Source organism: Ptychodera flava, chromosome 1 (genome assembly GCF_041260155.1).
Source record: "Ptychodera flava strain L36383 chromosome 1, AS_Pfla_20210202, whole genome shotgun sequence".
In the NCBI taxonomy this organism is placed as follows: Eukaryota; Metazoa; Hemichordata; class Enteropneusta; family Ptychoderidae; genus Ptychodera; species Ptychodera flava.
Window position 1 is genome coordinate 26,654,420 of NC_091928.1, and position 22,402 is coordinate 26,676,821.

Below are 22,402 nucleotides of genomic sequence, written 5' to 3' on the forward strand. Positions count from 1 at the left end.
TACAAAGTTGAAACCAATTCACCCCGAACGACCTCTCTGCCGCAAAGGTCAACGAGTTGACGAGAATGACGCCCCATTGTCGTCATTCTAGATGTTGTTGTAAACTTTCAGTCAGTGTAAACAACAAACATTCGAACTTCAGTGGAGAGCCTTATTTTGATCACCTTGGCATACTTTGAGGACCTAACTACGCTTCACTGTACCAAAGCCACTCTGGTAGGACGTACACTGTGCAGGGTGGATTCTGCTGTAAACCTTCTGAGGCACAGCCACATAACTCCCAGCCCTTCACGCATGCGCAGAGCTAGCATCTGACTATGCTGACGGCCAATAGGCCTTGTTCATGTATTGCCTTTAAAAGTAAAGTTTTACTCGAAGAAGCAAGTCACAATTTGATGTGCACGAATGTTTTAATTAAATATGACCATCGACAAATCCAGCACATTTCAAGTAAACACCAGATTCCTGGATCCTGTCAACAATATTGTGTGTATTAACCTGGACGAACTAAGTCTAACAATTGACGGCGACGTTGGTTTACGGACTTGAGCAAGATGTCTAATTAGAATAAGATAAACTGCGACATCAGTGGTTTCCGAGCAAGATTTCTGATTTTCAAACTTTTTTTGGAAGTACGGCAGAGGGGGTTGAGCTTGACCGACAGATTTCGGTAATGGGATATTTGGGACAAAGTTCCATGCCGTTATCTTTAGCCTCTAGATAGGCGCAACGACTCATCATGACCTTGACATTGTCACGTCAAGGTCGAGACTGCCAGAGCCTGCATTTTCATTCATTAGGTAGTATGCATGTCGCTGCAGTGAAATACTTCAACTGTAAAATGATTTGCTTGAATGAAACTTTCAACCATTCTCTTACCAAATCAACTGTATAATCAGGGATCACCGTGCAAAGTTTGGTACAACAAAAACAAATATCCTAATATTGACCGGTATTTAAAATTCAAAACGGCCGCCACCAACAAATAAAAACAAAATTTTCGATTTTTGAAAAAATAAGACGGTAAACATTTTTCTCGCTCCAAGAGATTTGACGTGAGCTCCAACAAGTGGTAAACCAGAAAAGTGTTAAAAAATATGAGAGTCAGAATATTTGTCCCTGGGGCGCATTCTACGTTAAGGATCATACAACTTCAAAAATTAATACTCATTACTTATTTTCTCCCATCCACTTTTCAAAGGTTTTGGAGAAATATTAATTTTTGTCGTTCACTTTTTAAATACCACAATTGTTTTCCTTCATTAAAATTGCTAAATCTTTCATGATCCGCTCTTGTTGCCAATTTTGCAATGTACAGCTTCCCGAAACACAGCGAAACAGTCGTGGACAAAACGCGCTTTCACTAACCTGATGAAGACAATAAAGATGATAACTACTCATTAATTATATCAACCTGTCCACTGGCAATAAGAATAAGAATTTGAAGACTTGGTGAGATAACACGTGTGCTTATAAACTTTGGCCTAACATACTACGAGGTTACAGTAGACATTAAATTCATATTACCGAGAATATGTCGACATCATTTAAGTTTGCGATTATTAATCCTGGATAAATGGAAAAGGCAACTGCATATCTCCAGGAATGTGAAATTCACGATCGCCTTTGCTTGAATACTGACGTCACACGCGGTATCCAATTGGCATTTTGAGCATTTACGTGCGGAAAAAAAATACTTTTCTTCCACCCAGTTTTTCGATATTTTTTATCATAAAGGGGACGTTCAACAGAAGTAGCTTCTTCAATTTTCTGTAAATGAAACCAAGCTGTTGAATAAACGATCTCAAATAGTGAAAAAATATATCAGTACGCCACTGCGAAGTGAATTCAGTGATTTTTCAAACGGGTTCGAACTCTTAACGACATAATGACGTAACAGTCTAGGAGGACAGTCTTGGTGTATTAAAATTAAAGGCCCATTAACTGTATCTTTTTGGCAAATTTTTCGATGGTTTGAAGTGCAACCCATGTAAAAATGCTCACAGAAGAGGGACTAGAGAAGGTGATTCAGCTAAATATTTTCGACTTGCACGTAACATTTATATATATGGCTTCCGCAAGCCACCACAAATCTCGGAATAATCGACCGAGTATATCGCCAGGGATGCAGATAGATACATCTAATGGGACTTTAAAGCGCCAAATTATGTTTTTTGTTAACACATTTTTCAGTTGTTTATTTTGGAAGAAACAAACACGCCGATGTAAAGCACTGCAAACAACTCGTTTGGCTATAGGTCAGCTGCGGGGCACGCTCAACCACCTGACGCCAGTGACGAAGTGGCATGATGTCATTATCTATAAATATCACTGCAACGTCACAGCACTATTGTGGCAGGTCATATGACGGAGCACCGCGTGATAATTGGGGGCGTATAAATAGGAGTACAGACTTCCGAAATCTGCACAGTCGATCGAAAGTCTGCAGTCCAATTCACCTTACTGCTCAAAAACAGCAGAAAACTTGACAACAGAAAATGAGTTACCCACATTTACGAAGGGAAGAGCGGCACCACCGACAGGTAAGCCTTAAATTTAGTGAAAGTATTCCGCCGCGTAGGATAATTGGCTTTCTCGGGGGCTCTTACGTTTCCTCAACTACTTGTTGATATACATGACTTAGTTTTCCTCTCAAAGGAGAAACTGCACATTTTATTATGCGTGGTTGTTGAACACAATCACAGTTTACATTTGCGACCGAAGTTCACTATTGCCCTAGTCTTTAAAATAATCCTACTTCACCTTCAAAGGAGAATCTGCGTTACATCGTGACGTATTTGTCTTTCCTTTCACTTGCACAATTTCAGCATCATTGCCCAGAACTAATCTACAACAGCCTACCTAATACGATGGGACAGTATATCTTCTCAGCACACACGTCATCTGCGAAACTGAAATTAAGTCACGTCTTTGTCTAAACCTCCATGAATTGTTATCATGAAGGCGAATCTAACACATGACCCGTGGTTCTCTTTTGAACTCGCAGACTCCCATGCTTAGCCTTATGACAGCGACTGAACTGTTTAAATTTGGCAAAATTTAAACAGGAGTTTAAAGTTTATCACCAGCATTTTGACATTTGTGTTTGCGACTTTCTTCCTTCGTCTATGTCATATTGCTATATAGTATCCAGTTGACGACATTCTATGCAAACGACGATACAATGTTTATGCTCAATGTTAACCAAAAGATTATTTCAGCAATCTGTAAACTGTAACATATGGGCTACTAAAACTGGCTTTCTTTACAAAACCGGACTAGGGTAGTTTCAGTAACGTGGTCAGCTGCCGCCCGCGACGTCAGCCTGTCTTGCTCACGTGACCAAAAAAAAAAGAATCGCAGGGCTTACATCATTTCAACATGCCACAAAGCCTATCGCAAACGTTGATAAATACTGTCACTTGCACTTTTTAACTTAGGCCAAAGTAGTAAATTCTTTGTTTTGCGTCCACTCAAAATCCTAAAAGGTACGCGGGTAAGCGGCTAAAAAACACACACAGAAAATTTAACACAAAATCTGTTTGCCTTTATTGGACAATTTTTCTCAATTCACATGAATACTCCTGTCACAGTGTGACACACTGTATGATCACTGTATGCATTTTCATAACAAATGGATCAAAATAAAGTCATTCTTTGACGTTTGCTTTTCTCTTATTAGTTTGAGATTTCTTTCTTGTGCATTCAAAGTGTCCACATGTCAATGCCATTGCACAGCAACTTGACAGCCTCATCAAATTACTTTAATCTGGACAGTTTGAGGAATGGGTACACTATAACAGTATACAGTAGCGGTCTTTTGTCCTCAAGTTCTCGTACGTTTTTTTCAAGTTTCTTATAATGTCTATGCTCTGATGGAATGTCATAGGTTTGCTGAAAGGTGTCTGTTTTGAAAGAAAACACCAAACAGAAATGGTAACTTGTAGCCTCTGCATTCAATTTTAGAAAGATGGGGCATCAGAGAGAAGAAGAAATTGGTGATATAATTGACTAAAGTATTCCCTGTAGCTTCCTCGGGACCATCCGTAAAATCAGCACCTTTCCTTTCCATCAAATAAAAGAAAGCATTTCGCAATTGTCAGTCTCCACACACAGACTCATCAGACCCAAATTTAGGTGGAAGCTTCACATCTATATTCCTTGCACTTTCAAAGTACCACACCCCAGATTGATTGAAAAGATGAAGTATCATGGCATAAATGGAAATATTCTACAGTGGGTCAAAGCATGATTGACAAATACAAAACAGCGAATAGTCATAAATGGAGCATCATCTGAATGGAGAATACGTCACAAGAGGTGTCCCAAAGGGTTCAGTTCTTGGATCAGTACTCTTTCTAATCTACATCAATCATACTGGCGGTGAAATTAGTTCTGAACTCAAAAAAATACTGACAATACCAAGACATATCATCCCCTGCGAAATTGTAGTGATCCTGAAATTCTACAAGCTGATTTGGACAAGCTACAAAAAATGAGTGAACTCTGGCGGACGCATATTGGCTACAACAACCCCTTCAATAAATACTCAATGAACAATATTTCACTGGGACGTACAACTGAAGAAAATGACTTGGGCAATCAACTTCATTCTACCTTAAAACCTTCAAGCAAATGTGATAAGTTTGCAAACAAGCAAACAGAATGTTGATCTCATCAAACGATCATTGTCGATCAAATATAAAAAATGTCATTCTTCGTCTTTACAAGCAACTTGTGATACCACAGCTCGAACATGCAGTACAAGATTGGTCACCATGGCTACAAAAGGACATAAAAATCTTAGCATGGCAAATAATACCTAAACTCCAACACTACAATTATCAAAATAGACTCAAACAGCTTGGTTTAATAACACTTGAACAAAGAAGAATTCGCGGCGACATGATTCAACTCTAGAATTAGTTATCAAAGGCCATGACCAATGTAACCTTTCACTTGAGTTAGTAGCCGACTCGAACACTTGAAGACACTGTCCCAAACTTCATAAACTAACCGTTCGACTTAACACAAGAAAGTACTTTTTTCAGCAAGAGTTGTGGACACCTGGAATAAATTACCTGCCGATGTCATTAATGCAGAAAGTGTGACCTCCTTCAAGAGCAGCTACGACCGCCTACTACAAGTTTGAACTTTCACAGAGGGATTCTAATATATAGTCTTTCCCATACCCAAACTGTACGTAAAGGCCTTTCGCTTACAGTACTGATCACTGGTTTATTTTTGTTGCAAGTTAAAATGGACGAACTAACCAATTTGTAGCAAACCTAAAAGACCAGTTAACTAGGATAGGCCGCAACACTTTCCGATTTTTCCGTCTGCCATACTCTCTGAGTCGTGGTACCCAAGTCCAATCGGCAGACTGAATCTCTCTCTGTTCAAGTCCCGATTGCTCGAAATGACCATGTCTTCAAGTTGCCGTGCAAAGGTCTGCTGTTTTTTAACTTTGATTATTTCCCTGCTTTCATCCATTTTTTATCGTGACGACAAAGCCACAACAGGCAAAGCCACAACAGACAGCGAGAACGTGAGGCCCCGGCGTGAGGCTGAGAGTATCGACAGGGGTAAATATGTAGAGAGTACTGTTTTACGTCACCGCATGGAATCTGACTGCCGTAAAGGAGTGTTTCGTCGCAAAGTTAAAAGCCACGACTTGTTTTTGCGACAAAATAGCGCCACCAACGGCGAAATTTTGAAAGGAAAGTTTGTGTTTTTTTTCCAAAAAATCTCCAAAAACCTAGGCGCGCGCGGACGCAAAACAAAGAATTTACTTACTTTGGCCTTATTTGGAATACAAGCTTCAAGACGATTACCGAATTCTGTCGAACAGGTTCGAAGTGAGTCTCGGGGGAAGATGTTCAAATTCTCAATTCTTATTACACTTTTCTAGTCTACAGCTAGTATGAACTCTTTTTGAAGATTCGGGTAAAAAAATCACTGTATTGTTTTTGTGAATATCGAAAATTCAGCTTTTCCCCAAAAGTTAAAGCACAGGGAAAGCGGCCATTTTGAATTTCCGGTGTAGGTACATTTTAGGTAATCTGTTTCTGGTACCAAAATTAGCAAAATGGTCCCTGACTTTTGCAATTGACTTAGAATGAGAATGATTTGAAGTTTTCTTGGGAAAAGTTGAAGCGAAAATTAAAGCTATTGAGTACCGAGCCACGCACTACCCTAACGTCTTCTGCTTAACGGGGTCATTGACGTTTCTGAGGTCAGGCTTTCCTATAAGCCTTCAGAGAAGTATGTACCCACACATGAACCTGACTCATCCGACTTGAAAGGAGTGGTCAAGAAGCTACAATGAGAGCAAAACCAGTTGACCAGTTGCAAGAAGTGCATTTTCCCGGGATAAAAATATCTTTATACTATGACGAAATCATGACTCGATATCTGTAGGATATCACTGTATTTCATTCTTAGCTTTATGGACAGTTACATGCTAGCGGGATGTACAACATTTTCATGTCGACCACGATAAGAGCTTCCTATTTACCACGACGAAATGACAAATCAATAAATGTGACGAACGAATTCCGCTGACACTTTTGTAGAATTAACGCGATTGGAACTAATTTGGGAGAATTGGATTTTCATATTTTTCAAATTTCTCAAAATTGTTAGGTGCCTTATAACTGAATGTTGCAAATTAGTTCCAATCGTGTTAATTATGGCTGTATACCCCGGGGGCATAGGAAGGGTGTACAATGACATATATTGTTTACCGCGGTTTTGACCCCTTCTTCACCTCATGTGGACTTTTGACCTAATAAATATTGACAAAATGTCGCCGTTTAATCCAGGTTTTTGTCTTTAGCATGATTTTGGCCCATCTTTTACAGAAAATGAAGAGTTTTGACGCCAGTATTTGGCCCAGAATATAGACTTTTGATCCCAAATTTATTAGCTGTTCCTTCTTTCTAGAGTAAACCTGTACCCAGTTCGGGAGATAAGTACCCCCTCTCCGGGAGGGGCTGTGTCGCAATAGTCTGTGAGTAAAACAGGACACTAAAGTGAAACAAAATGACAGATCCCTAGAAAGGACAATATATGTCACTGAGATCGGCGATGTAACAATGAGCTTTGACGGTTTTTTTCGATGACTGGTCGTCACGAGTCAGGCCAAATTCATTGACCCTGAAAGAAGAACAGAGGCTATCTCTGTCAAACGAAAAAAATCGACCTGCATGACCAGATATTCCATCTGTTAAAATTGTCATGATTGATTGAGTACAATTATTTACACGTTAGCCGAGGTTAAACATAGTTGATAAGAAGAGACTGTCGTACGCTTCTGATCGAAACTTAGTTTGAAGATCTCCTTCGCTGCTGATAGAATAGTCATGTCAATGGAATGACAGGAAGTCACAAACACTAAACTGGTATGATAAGGCGAATTCTAGGTTATGGTGCCCCATAGAGTCTGAGTAGACGTAGCATTCTGTCCTAGTTTAGAATTACTATGACGGGTACAACACAACAGAACATACAGGCATTATAGAAGAGATTCAAAAGAAGACAACTAAGTGTATACTTCATTATCATAACCTTCATTACAAAGATCTACTTTCACAATATTCGTAATAACTGCAATCTGCCATCTCTGTTTACACACACAGGCTGAACACAGGGCAGAGAGGAAAGAAGCCCGTCTTCACGCACGCGCAGTCAACCAAGCTCTACACGGCAACATTGTGAAAGCTGCATCATTAGAGGTAAAGCCGAGAACAGCCATATTATACAGGCCACATTATGTTCAGTACAATTTGTCGGGTTTGTGTTTTGCTTCTTGACACTCAATGGCTAAATGTACAGGATAGACTGACAGCTGTATGGGCCCAACTACAGTACCTGTTCAGTTATAATTCGAGGATTAACGGAACTTGGCGAGTACGTTTTAACTGTAAACTGGATGTAAAGTGAAAGATATTCGAGATGTCCTCAAAATCAGGTGTTTATTATGCAAGCAAGGAATGATTGACGAGATGAAACATCATAAACATGTGTCCTTTCACAATGGAGGTTATCTCTGGTCATCACATGGACCAGTCATTGCATTATTTCGCTTTTTACTGTTTCAAAGTGTTCGTGTCATAACAATGATTGCACTAGTTGTGGTTCTTACATTTTTTGCTCACGTGTTGACACACGTGGGCATATGTCGCAGCGATGTCTGTCTGTCTGTCTGTCTGTCTGTCTGTCTGTCTGTCTGTCTGTCTGCCGTCTGTCTGTCTGTGTACTCAATATCTCAAAAACGGCTCATCAGATCAGAATCAAATCTGGTACATAGATTCAGTTTGCAAATGGCAAGAACTGATTAGTTTTTGGTGGGTGTGGCTTGCTTACTTTTTGCTCATTTGCATAATTAATGATTTTAGAAAAAACTGATATATATTGACAACGACTGCACACAATTTGATGAGATTCGCTACAAATGTTGATCACTCCAAGATATATCAGCTTTGAAAGATATTAAGGGATGACATGAAAGATAATTACTAATTTGCATGTTTAATGAAATTCCTAATTAGGAGTATACATCTGGATTTACTCGATCAAAATTGACGAAACTTGGTATGCATATTGAAGATACTATGATTTAACGTTATTGAAAGTCATTAAGCATTTTACTTCATCCAAATCCTAATTTGCATATTTAATGACCTTTTGAAATTAAGGCTATATAGTTACATGACCAAAATTGATGAAACTTGCTTTGTACATTAAAGATACTATGATAGAATATTATAAAATGTCACTTAGCATTTTTACATCAGCCAATTCCTAATTTACATATTTTATGAACTTTCCTAATTAGGGGTATTTATCTGAATTGACGAGACCAAAGTTGATGAAACTGGCTATGTACATTAAAGATACTATGATAGAACATTATTGAAAGTCATTAAGCATTTGAAGTTTAGCCAATTCCGTATTTGCATATTTAATGAACTTTCATAATCAGGGATATTTATCTGTATTGACAAGACCAAAGTTGACGAAACTTGCTATGTACATTAAAGATACTATGATACGACATTATTGAAAGTCATTAAGCATTTTTACTTCATTCAGCTCCTAATTTGCATATTTAATGAATTTTTGAAATTAGGGGTATATATTTGAATTTACATGACCAAAATTGATGAAACTTGCTATGTACATTAAAGATACTATTATGTAGGCTAACTTTATTGAAAGGCATTAAGCATTTTACTTCAGCCAATTCCTAATTTGTGTATTTAATGAACTTTCCTAATTAGGGATATATACTTGGATTTATTTGATCAAAATTGGCATAACATGCTATGTACATTGATGATTATACCAGGTTATATCAATATTGGAAGTCATGTCAGCTCATTTATAGTTTGCATATCTAATGAGCTTTCAAAGTTTTGAATATATGGTTTGGAGGACTTGACCAAAGGCAACTACACTTGCTATATAAAGTGGTGATACAATGACAGCAGTCAAAGAAATTAATATTTTTTTCAGCTAATTACATATTTGAATACTTAATGACCTATAGAGTTAATCTGTGGTGAATTATGTTCATTATGTTGATCATAATACTTTCAATGAAATTGCAAAACATGTAACAAAGGTTCAAATTTACACATAACTGCAATATATAATGAAAACACGTGAGCATTTACAGTTCATATATTTTTATTCACATGTTTCTACACTCACCAGATTAAGAATCACAACACAAATTTGTGCCAATTTATTCGCGTTTTCTATCATTGCCTGTAAATAAGAAATCGTTGTCATACAACACCAATGGTTCATCTTCCAGGCGATTTCTCGTATCGAAACAACGATGATCCAAACTTTCGATAATTCCTCGCATGTGCCGAGTTAGTAATGTGCTAGTCTATGAAATAACCATTCTCTCTCTAATACCAAGATATCTTTACTGTCCATGCATATCTAGTGTTCAATTTTATGTTTTGTTTGTCTATTTGTAAAGTCAACGCAACCAGTAATGTATATCCCGTTGATATCTCAACATTCACACATTAAATTTCCAGATTGATTTTCAGCTCAATTCTTTCACTCCGCTCCTTTCTTATCATCGTCTGCTTTCAATATTTTCCAGGCTCGTTCACAAGCCTCGGGAAACAGGGCTGACGCACATCACGCCAGAGCTGACCAGGCCCATTTCGCAAGGGCGCACCACCCTCCCCCACCCGTACATGTGCACCATCACCCCCACCCTCACCCTCATCCCCACCACCACCACCATCATCCGCCACCGCCTCAAGTGACGGTCGTTCACCACGTAAGTACCGAACTACCGCCGTGCATTCAATTTGTTGACCCTTTTGTTGTTGGGACTGATCACATACGTGACTTTCGTATTGTGCTCAATTTCATGGACTTCTGTCGAAGGATACCCACACTTTAAAATGGTACCGCACTGTTAGATTTAGAGTACGCGTACGGTTGATGGTCAGTAACTTGTCCAAAGGGATCTCAGACCACTGGGAATAAGTACAAAACTGACTCAATTTCCATACCGTCGTTCACTCACTCAAAAACATTTGCTATATTTTTCTCAAACTCTGGTCTCTCAATTTCGTTACAGCACCCACCTCCCCCACCCCAGGCAGCGTATCCACCAGCACCCAGTTATCCACACAACCCAGGTAAATATTATGTCGAAAAATTCACGTTTCACTTGCCTTGCAGCCATGAAGTACTAGTAACTCCTGAAAAAAAATAAGAGATGAGTCTGCAACCTGGCGTAATTCAGCGTCCTTTCTTTCCTTTTGCATTTTTTCGTTCGTAGCCTAAAGAGACAGATGAAAATGTCAGGATTTCTTAGGAGTGGTCACTTCGCTTTTTTATTGGATAGAAATCGCTATTCTGCGCTCATGGTGAATGTAGTAGACAAGCCAGAGCTTTCCTTAGTAATCGAGATCATACTTTTCCTCATCATGATGGTTTAACAAATAGTATTTTACATTATTCGATATCTAACATTCAGACAAAACTTTATTGACACATAAAAACGACGTCACCTGCACATTTTGATATCATAAAACGTTGACGCTATCAATCAACATAGTAACAGTGTTTGACTTACTCTTTCAATCTTTCCTTTTTCAGCATATCCGTATCCACACTGAGGCAGGACAATGGACCAATTGTATTCACCATAACGAATTTGAGGGCCAATTATATTGAGCGTAACATCTGACATGTCATGAACACCAATTACAAACCTACGATTCCAGATCCTACAGAAAGACCATAAATAACAATAATGCTATGTACCCGTCGAAACTGATCACACGGGCGCTTCCAAATAGTTCACCTTTAGTAGTTGCACACTGATTGGTCGATGGTACCTTCTTAATTAAATATAAGCCAATGGAAAGTACTGTTACGTCCAGGAACTCTCAACACAAGCGGCCGAATCTGAACTCACTCTGACCTCTCGTAAACATGTTCATGACAACTGTTGATTTAATTTTTCACAACAAGGTGTTGCAGGTATTACTACAGACAGTAAAACCCGCTTCACTCTCCGGTCTTGTATTACAGATACTGTAAGTTTTATATGACAGTTAAGTTTAGGAGAAACTTTCATATCACAAACTAATAGTAAACAATTCAAAGATATACATTTTACGGATTAATCTATATTTTCTACTCTCAAAATATTTGGTAACTGTATGGTTGCATGTTTTTCAGAGATGTTAAGTTGATTAAGACATGTATTTACTCTTGAGGCTGGTACAAGTGGCAATAAAATGAACTTCCTGTGGGATAGTTAACACATGAAATTTATGATTTCCTTGCATCGCTACCTTTTGCGCCCTCTATAAGTGGGTGCTGGAAACTTAGCATCGTACGTCTGAGCACTTGATTTCCAAATTGCCCAGGTAAAAAAACCCACACACAACAACGTAGACTTGTTTTAAACTGTTCGCAAAAAGCACAATAATTGCAAAACACTGAAAAATGATGAAAAGATGACCGTGATCGAGTAAGGGGACTGGGTGTGCCATCATTATAGAGAAATTTGTGGAAACCCGTCTGATTGTGCATTACAGAATTTTCTAATGGCAATCATGGTAGGGGTCAACGATTGCAGTGATTTAATGTACTTCTCACTGCTCACAGTCTCCCCTCGGAGAAGAGTCAACGAGGATGTCAGGACACAGAAACAGAGTTGTGGCTCAAAATCTTCAACATAACTTCGTTATTCCTTTTACATGATGTTGCATGCTGCCAGGTGTTGTTCAGTCTTCTCAAGTATGCGAAAACATACCTCTTATGGAGTGGTTATTGGCATTCAACGATAATATAAGCTCGTCATATCATACTCTGTACCTGTGGATGTCATGCGTGATCAAAACTTCGCTGCAACGCCAATATCATTACCATTTTATGATTTTGTTTGTGGGTTCTTGACTTATTGATCCGTGGAGGTAGAAAGAAAGATTGGTCCGACTCCTAGGCGAAAGGTAGTAAGCGTACTTATTACGTAATAATTGCACAGCTGACGTCAAAGTTAATGACCTCCTTAACAATCGTATGCCTCTCGAAAGTGGAAGACTTAAACTTCCGCTTAAAGTCCGGTGTGGACTGAATCCAAAAATGTAGCACCATATAAAATTTTATATAACGATTGCAATTTCAAAGGAGAACAAAAGATAGAAACACCTCATAATCTTCTGAACACCATAATTAATCCCGATCCCGGGCCTTTTCGAGCCGATGAAGCTAATTCCCAAGGAAACTTTCAACCACTCTCTTGCTAAATGAATAAAAATCAGGGTTCACAGTATAGAATTTGGTACCAGAGAAATAAATTACCCAATATTTACCAACTGTCGAAATTCAAAATGGCCGACTTTCGTCCAGTCCCAAGTCTATGGGCAAAAATTAAATTTGAATTTTATGAAGATAAGACTCTAAATTTCATTTACTCCAAGACCTAAAATTGAACCCCATAATTGCACGGGAGCTAGGAAAGGTATAGGAAAACTTTAAGAGTCCGAATATTTGTTCCCGAGGCGCATAGTACCTTAGATTGGACACCCATGAACTAACTTGTGGAATCTGCCAGAGGAAAATTCGAATGTTAGAACGTTCTCCGTTCTTCAAAAAACACTTGAGGCCAGTTTACAGATGCTTGTTACATGATGATCAGACATGGTATTGGCATCTGCTGGATTTATACTGAAAACAGTCGCCAATAAATGAAAGCGGTGAACGGGAGCCAACATCCAAATATTTTGAGAAAAAAATGCACAGCCGCGTCTGACATCTATCGTCCGAAGCGTGACAGCATGGTGTTCATTTATACAAACTATTTTAAAGAGTACGGTGTTGTGCAAATCTATCTGATGAAATCGGAATCATTACCTATGAAGTGTATTCATGTTCCTCAGATCGTACACTACCCCTCCCAACAGCCGAACAAAGCCAAGAACAGAGCCTCAACCCCCTTATATGGAATACCTAAAACTTCAAACATAGAAGAATTAACGCTTGCTAAATCACAATATTCGAACTCTCATTTTTACAACATTTTCTGGTCTACTGTTCGTGTGATCTCATTTTGCAGTTCTTCGAGGAAAGGTTTTCACCATCTTGCTTTCGACAATTTTTTTGTGAAAATCGAAAGAATTTTTTCACAACCGAATTAAAACTAGGTCACTTTGAATTCAAAACGTCGTTAAATATTACGTCATGTGTTTCTCTAGTAATAAATTTGCATAGTGATGTCTCAGTTTTAATCTTGATTATGGTTGTAAGCTTCCCTAAGGAAAGTTTGAGCTAAACTTTAAGTCTCTCAGTTTCGAGGTGCCCAAACCTGAACTCACTGTCTTTGTCTCAAAAACTACAGATTAATCTTGGCATTTAACTAGCTTTCGTATTTTAATGTTTACGGCTGCCAGTAGGTTATATTGGGCGTGCAAAAATTCTCATTATATTTAACTTATTGCTCCGAACAAAACGCTAAACAACAACTTTATTAGGACTGGACCATTTTATATCATGGGGATGTGGAAGATTTTCCGGAAAAAAGATTCCCAACAAATGTCAATAAAAGAAAAATCAGCCAGAGAAGGCTTGACAAAAAAGATAACGCACTTAAGTGAAAAAATCTATCAAAAGTTACTTTCTGGAACACATTAATTTTTTTATTTTCAGGGCGCCGTTCGGGTGCAAATTTTAGACTGCAGCAGATATAGTATGGTTCTTTGGCCAAATTTTAGGGGGTTGGGAGAGATCAGAGAACAGTATGTCCTTCCTACAGCTGGAACCGAAGGGTATAATCGTGGCCAGTAAATGAGGTAACTTTTTGCTATTTAATATAACTTGTTGTTCAGTTTGTTAGCTTGTTTCTTTCCACTGCAGTTTTGACATTGCAAAGTAAATTGGGATGTAAACATAAGACATTATAAGCATATCACATCGTTGATTGTTTGCAACTATATTGTGGCCCTTTCCATTATGAATAATAAACAAGAATTCTATAATTTAGGCAGCTTGTATTGGTACGTAAAACGGGGAATACTAAGCAAGCATTAGACAATCAAACAAACAAACGGTGACTGTTTGTAATATGTTTGCTCAAATGCACAGTTGAAGCAACGGACAATGACAAAAAATTTGAACCGAATGAACTTTAATAACTTAAACCCGGACCGCGGGCATAAAAGGAACGTAGCCAGCATAAACATGATCTTATTCTCATTTAAATAGACAATGGTAGCAGCAAAAAAACCTATCAAACTAAGGAGTGCGAGAAGAAGTTGCCAGAAATAAGACAGTTAAGTTGAAAAAATATTGTACAGTGGATCACTTAAAAAAAATAACGCTAACTCATCAATCTTCCAGACCCCCCCCCCACCCCCGGGATAACAAATGGCCCACCACCCCAAAGCACTCTTGCAAATCAATGTTCGTTTACTTCAGAACGAGAATTATTTTTAAGCTTGTCGTAGAGGGCAATATCGCTACTTTGATGTGACAAAAATGATGAGGCTGTATGCAGGTTATTTGTGGTAAAAAATTACGCATGACTGGGCGCAACATATTCATTCACCTTTGTTCAGCTGATTCAACTGCGAAAAGATTCTTGAAGCAGCTGGCCACTCCAGGAAGGCTGACACTACGCACACAGTGACTGTTGAACGTCAACAAGAGCGCCATCGCAGTTTGATGTGTGGTGGAGGGCGTCGCCAAGATCATGTGATTTCTAAAAGCCTGGGTATTTCCCCGGTCCGAATTCAATACGGAAAAACAGGTTTTAAGGCTGATCTGCCGTTCTTTTTTGCCTCAAGACGAATATCTGCCTTTTATCGTCGTAAGTAACCGATTTAACCATTTTGTGAAATATTCCTGTACATAAAATATTCTACTCTTCGGGTTTGTCGGTGTTCACAGGTGACACGAACGTAATGCGGCGAGGTGGGAAATGCTGTTTTTGCATTCCGACAGTTATGTTTTGCTTCGCGTCGGGCGCTACGCTGCGCCAATGTCCTCGTGCATCCTTTGCGGTATTTTTGTAATAACCTTATACTATACATTTCCTGCAATGTATAATTTAAACATTGACACTGTTGTGTCTATGGCTGAATGAGAAAAAAGATCAGTTTCCACTTTAACTTTGCAGTCAACTCGAACATGTCTTGGAGAAACGAGACGATAACTTCGGCCGAAAAGGTCAGCCGACCAAAGGAAACTGGAGGCCCAGCTCGACATCACGGCGTTAAAGTTGAGACGAACATGGGAAACGAGTATCTGATCCACAGCACTCCTAAGTCAGGCGCCGTTGCCACTGACGCGAGCATGTCAAGCAGGTGGTCGACAGACCACAGCATCGATGTAAGAGGAGATAAGACCGTTGGTGGCGCTCTAAAGGCGGGTGCAGGCGCAACCAGCAATCCAGTTGTCAACTACGCTACTGGTGGAACGTGCATTGGAACAGCTGCGGGCTCCGAAAGATATCTCAAAAAGTAAACGTTTTGCGTTGACAAAGACAAGCTGATCGACTTCGAATAAAGAAAATTCAATCTAATAATATCTATTCAGACGGTTCAAATGTTTGAACACAAATATTTTCACAGGGTTGGAATGTAGATTTATTCTCCTGTCAAGCAGCGTGTTTGCTTAATTCTAAAACTTAGGATTTACATATCTGGCGGCTGAATGAAAAGCAAATATATTTTCAAGTACTCGGTACTCTAGTTTGTAGGTGTCTTGAAGTTAGTGCTATTTCATTTTTTGAATTCATAAAGTTACATCTAAAATTCTGAAGTCTTTATGGATGCAATTCAATACAGACTCTGTCACAGAAAGCGTCTCGTTGGCAGCAGCCACGCAGTGACCCTATCGTGCCATGAATTTTAAGCGTACAGTAACCAAGCTCAGCGAGATTGCGCAGTAAGAATACTTTCACTACGCATTAGTCTCATAGCTTGCTAAGCAAAAGCTTTGAGAGCACATCGATGTAAGTCAGATAACAGAAGATACACAACGAACAAGGCAGTGTGAGAGGGCAGAATCCTGATCATGACTGGTCTCTTCATCACGTGTGCCATCAGAACAGTGGACTTTTGCATGAATGGCTACGTTTTGAATGACGTGTTGTAATCCAAAGGAATGACATTTGGATGGCTCATAGACACAAATAGTGCAAGAACAAACAATTCAAATTCCAACAAGGTCCTAGTGTTGAGAAACTTGTCCAATTGTACACCATAGGTGAATCAAGTAATCAGGGTTTGTATGCCCAACGATGGCTTAGCAAATTAATGATTGATGTTTATTGTTTAGCACTGTAGTCTTGTTGACCGACATGCATCGCTCTATACCTACAGTTTCATCAAGCTCAACTACGTTCATTTATAAACAGGAAATGTCATAATTTTTAAGGGAGGGTAGTTTGTCGTAAATGAAATAACAAGTTTTGTCTTTGCGTAGTGGAAAATATTTGGAAAAGCGTTAAACACAAATAAAATTGTTGAAAAATCATCTAATTATACATGTACCCATTCGGCTGCCCCGCAAGTCTACTTTATTTCTGTCTGCCGGCTGTCGGTCGGTTCCCTATATTGCCGTGTCCATTTTAGAGATTGATCGATTTGGTGAGTTCCTACAACAAATGCTATGAGGGGTGGACCATTTGATGTTCTGGGGAGCCTGACGACTGACAGGGGAGCATTTTGTCCTCTCCATACTTCACGACTTAGTTTTCAAACTTTGTACGTACATACGAATGTTTATTGTATGTATATATCATTCAAACAAACAAACAAACAAACGAACATACATAGATAAATGGAGAAATACGTACATACATACACAAATGCATACATACATTCACACATACATACATACATACATACATACATACATACATACATACATACATACATACATACATACATACATAATACATACATACTAGGCGAAACGTAGTAGGCGTACGTATTACGTAATAATTGCACAGCTGACGTGAAAGTGAATGACCTCTGTAACAATCGTATGCGTTTTGAAAGTGAAAGACTTAATATATACCTACGGAAACTTTCAACCACTCTCTTGCTACATAAATAAAATAAGGGTTCACAGTGTAGAATTTTGTACCAGAGAAATAAATTACCCAATATTTACCAACTGTCGAAATTCAAAATGGCCGACTTTCGTCCAGTCCTAACTCTATGAGGAAAATTGAATTCGAATTACTCCAAAACCTAAAATTGAACCCCTTAATTGGTAGATCGGAAAAGTATTCTCGAGGTACGAAAGCATGAATATACTAGCTTCCTTGTGGAATCTGGCAGAGGAAGATTGTTAATAAGTTCTTCGTTCTTCAAGAAACACTCAAGGCTGTTTTACAGATGCTTGTTACATGATGATCAAACAGGGTATTTACGTCTGATGGATTCATACTGAAAACATCGCAAGCAAATGAAATCTAAATATTTTGTAGAAAGAAATGCACAGCCTCGTCCGACATCTATCGTTCGAAGCGTGACAGGATGATAGCAATTTATGCAAACTATTTTAAAGAGTATTGTGCTGTGCAACTCTATCCGACGAAATCGCAGTCATTGCCAATGGAGTGTATGTTCCTTGGATGGTACACTATATATTACACCCCCCACCGCCGAACAGAGCCAAGGACAAAGCCCCCGCCCCCGTTATATGGAACACCTCAAACTTCAAACATGGAAGCATGGTAACCTTACCCCGGTTATTGGAACTTTCAATTATTTTACAATATTTTCTGGTCCACTGTTCACGTGGTCTCATTCTGCACTTCTTCGAGGAGTTGTCACCATCTTGCGTTTGACAAAACCTTTGGTGGAAATCGAAAGTGAAATTTTTCCCCATCGAGTTAACACAAAGTCATTTTGAATTTCAGATGTTGGTCAATGTTACGTTATTTGGTTCTCTAGTACCAAAACCCCTGATAGTTATTCTTGATTTTAAAAGAAAATGGCTCAAAGCTTCCCTTAGCCAAGGACAGTTTGAACTAAAATTTATGTCTTTTCAGTTTCGAGGCAACCACTACCTGAACTGTCCTTGTGCCAAAAACTAGATTAAGACCAAGACTTTTCTCATATCTTGGCATTTTACTTGAATGTTCTGGCAAAAATGTGGTCCTTACTTTTCCGCCGTTAATGCGTCCTAATGTTTACAGTTGTTAGTACGTTAGTAGGTGTGCAAGCATCCCCATTATATTAAACTTACTCCCCTTACAAATGCATCTTGTGACGTAAGGTGATAGTCAAAGACAGCTGACAAAATTGCTTCTATTAATATTGATGTCACGGAAGTGGTTAATTGTTATGTTATTGGCAGCGATGAGGACGACAAAGAGCAAATAACCTAAACACCAACTTTATTAGCACTTCTGGTATTTCATGGTTGTCTGCGCCAGAACGAGGATTACAGTTGAAGGTTGACATAGAGAGAGACATCACTACACTGATGTGAATCTGATGAGGCCAAATTCTGCACCCTGCTCTTTGCTGTGCTAGTTCACCTACGACAAGCTTCTCGAAAGCAGCCGGACGCTCCAGGAAGGCGGATTCTATAAAACACGGGTGAACGCAACGAAGAGCGCCATCGCAGCTTGATCTGTAATGAGAATAGTGAAAGTGAAAGTCCTCTGAGGGCACCGTCTTAGTCATGTGATTTCTGACAGCCTGGGTATTTCCACGGATTCAATTTGGAAGTTGTCTCAGTTCTGGGCCGCAGTATTCTCTTTGACTCATGACCACTAAACTACAGATTGCGTTTTATCGTCACAATTGTAAGTATTTTAACGTTTTGTTAAACTCCTGCGCCTAACAATTTTCTGCTCTTCAGATTTGTCGATGCGCTGACAGCTGACGAGAACGTAACTAGTCGAGAAATGCTGTTTGTAATGATAGAATATATTTACATTCAGTCATTGCAAATATGTTTTTTTCAGTTACTTTGTTTTCTGAAATGCGTAATTGAAACATCGACACTCGAATGTCTGTGGTTGAATGAGACGTCTGCTTATCTACAGATCCGTTTCCACTTCAACTATATGAATAGCCAAAATCTCAAGATATTGCGCACCTTACGACGGATCACGTCAAGCACTTTGCGATAGTTTTGACCTTCGATGCAAAACGGCGCTGAGTATTTATGAGACCAATGGCATAGTTGTATTCTCACTTTGAGGCGCCATCTATCATAATAGCTATGGCATTTGATGTGTTTTCCCTTTTTTGAAACCGTAAAAACCTTCATAAGGGTAAAGAAGTTATAACACCGCACTAGTGCGAGTATAAAATAGGTAAAGACAGATGTCGTATGATTTCTGAGAGCCTTGGGTATTTCCCCGAATGACTTCAGCGAAAGTGGTCTAGGAGCTGAATCACATACACACATGACTCAGTTCTGGTAAAACCCTTCCTCAGCGACGGAGGGTTTTACCCGAAACGTCAGTCTGTTTTTGATCCTCTGCACCTAGTGTTTTTATCTGCCGTTTTTCTGGTATTGTAATTTCCCCCCTTTTTTATTCTGTTTGTGAAATACATATGCTTCCCTGTCTTACTGAATCACACGCCGAAATGCCAAGTGATCAACTGGTCAACACAGCTTATCACATTAATTTGGCGTAACAGAAGCTATAAGTATACCTGGCTTGTTCTATTTTGGTGTGGTGATTGATAATGAAAATTTGAAACCAGCAAGCCAAATTTCACTTTTCAGGATACTAAAAAAGATTCCACATTATCCTTTTGTGATCACTCTCTGTGCCTCATGTTGTTGACGCTACCAAAATTTCAAATCACAAGTCTTGGTATGGCAGGCATTACTATTATAATATGTTCCATCATTTGCACAAAATAAGCTCTGGTGTTATGATGACCCTCCCTGAACACTAAAGAACGGTCTGACCCCGCCCCGCAATGCTTAAAAATAGCATGGTCCTCCTTTTCCGACCAATCCTCCCCGGTCAAAATCGTATGTTCCTAATGACTGTTAGCTTTCTACCAACTGATTTTTCAAATCCCCAAATCACAGAAATAAAATATTTTGGTACAACTCGGGAAAGTCATTCTTACACACACAGGAACAAACGAGACATGTCTTACCTAAGCTGGCGACAAAGACAGGCCGATGCAGCCAAGAAACAACCGAACATACCTTGGAGACAGGAGAAGGTAATTTCAGCCGAAAAGGTCAGCCGACCGAAGGAAACTGGAGGCCCAGTTCCACATTACGGCGTCAGAGTAAAGACTGACAAGGGAAACCAGTATCTGATCCACAGCACTCCTAAGTCAGGCGCCGTTGCCACTGACGCGAGGATGTCAAGCAGGTGGTCGACAGAGCACAGCATCGACATAAAAGGAAATAAGACCGTTGGCGGCGCTCTAAAGGCGGGTGCAGGCGCAACCAGCAATCCAGTTGTCAACTATGCTACTGGTGGAACGTGCATTGGAACAGCTGCGGGCTCCGAAAGATATCTCAAAAATTAAAGAACTGATTTACGTTTGCAAAGACAAGCTGATCGACTTCGAATAAAGAAAACTCCATCTAACAATATCTATTCAGACGGTTTAAATGTTTGAACACAAATATTTTCACAGGTATGACAATTCGGAATGTGGATTTACTCTCCTTTCAAGCAGTGTGTTTGTTTAATTCTAAAACTTAGGATTTACTTGGCGGCTGAAAGAACGCAAAGATATTTCAACTGTTCGGTACTGTAGTTTGTAGGTGTCTTAAAGTTAGTGCTATTTCATTCTTTGAATTAATAAAGTTACAACTATAATTCTGAAGTCTTTACTGAAGGAATACAGACTCTGTCACAGAAAACGTCTCGTTGGCCACAGCTACTCAGTGCAGGTGCCGCCAACTAAGCTGTTCGTGCAAAAAGGTGTTCGTGCGAAGTTTTTCATCGGGCGGGCAAATTTCAAAACTAATCAGCGGGCGGGGAGAAAAATCTATATTTACTGTGGGCGGGGAAGAAATTTCACTATTTTCAGTGGACGGGGAGAAAATTTTTGACAGTGGGCACCGGAAGATACGTAGAGGGAGGGGAAAGCGGCGTGGTTGATAGAACTTGAGGGGAAATTTAGCGCCTAACTTAGAGGGGGCAATGTTCTCAGCTATACTGTCAGCTGCTACCACGGTTTGCGTTAATCTTGGTTGCCTAGTAGGCATCTAGTTGGCAATGCGACATTTCAGTAGTGGGAGAGGGCAGAGGGGAGCTTGAAATGTTGTGGGAGTGGGGAGCGGGCAGACTATAGATACTGGAGGGCAGCGGGCATCAACATTCAGTGGGAGGGCATATTTTCCGTTTATGCCAGTGGGAGGGCAGTTACGAACAGCTCTACTTTCCCCTCCAAATTTTGGGTCAAGGTCAAAAATACGAAAAATCGGTATATCAGCATTCAAAACATGTTTTGTGATGATTTTGCGAAATTCATGAAATTTACCAGTTGGCGGCACCTGTCAGTGGCCCTATCGTGTCATGATTTTTTAGCGTAGAGTAACCAAGCTCAGCGAGATTGCGTAGTAAGCATACTTACGTTACGCATTAGCCCTATGGCTTGCTTAGTAAAAGCTTTGAGAGCACATTGGTGTAAGTCAGATACATGAGATTTACAGTGAATCAGTGGATGCGAGAGGGTTGAATCCTGATACTGTCTGTCTATCAGGCGTGTAGAGCGCCCTCTACATTCAGTAGACTTTTGCATGAATCTTTGCTGCCGGGGGGGGGTCACTTCCATTACTTGCCTATATATACGTCCCGCCCAATGGGGTGGGTATTTCAGCAACTTGGTCTAAAATGGGGGTATCAATTCTACTGTAAACCAAGGTCTAAAATGGGGTTGATTTTTGAGTGCAACAA

The 22,402-nt window shown here is 39.5% G+C and overlaps 1 protein-coding gene and 1 long non-coding RNA gene across 2 annotated transcripts; both read left to right on the forward strand.

Annotated features, from left to right (window-relative positions):
- The first annotated feature begins 2,357 nt into the window (after positions 1-2,357).
- LOC139133938 (uncharacterized histidine-rich protein DDB_G0274557-like) lies at positions 2,358-11,819 on the forward strand. The gene is made up of 5 exons (XM_070700738.1): positions 2,358-2,543; positions 7,641-7,736; positions 10,127-10,309; positions 10,616-10,676; positions 11,140-11,819. The coding sequence occupies exons 1-5, from the start codon at positions 2,499-2,501 to the stop codon at positions 11,157-11,159; spliced, it is 405 nt and encodes a 134-aa protein (XP_070556839.1). The 5' UTR covers positions 2,358-2,498; the 3' UTR covers positions 11,160-11,819.
- A 7,391-nt stretch (positions 11,820-19,210) lies between these two features.
- LOC139135624 (uncharacterized) lies at positions 19,211-21,326 on the forward strand. The gene is made up of 2 exons (XR_011553016.1): positions 19,211-19,318; positions 20,618-21,326. It is a non-coding gene; the product is annotated as an uncharacterized lncRNA (long non-coding RNA).
- Positions 21,327-22,402: the final 1,076 nt, after the last annotated feature.

Excerpts from the sequence above, each read along its gene's own strand:
- LOC139133938 (XM_070700738.1), top strand. The coding sequence starts at position 2,499 with ATGAGTTACCCACATTTACGAAGGGAAGAGCGGCACCACCGACAG. Across the intron at positions 7,737-10,126 it reads TGAAAGCTGCATCATTAGAG|GCTCGTTCACAAGCCTCGGG; the intron begins GTAAAGCCGAGA and ends AATATTTTCCAG. Across the intron at positions 10,310-10,615 it reads AAGTGACGGTCGTTCACCAC|CACCCACCTCCCCCACCCCA; the intron begins GTAAGTACCGAA and ends ATTTCGTTACAG.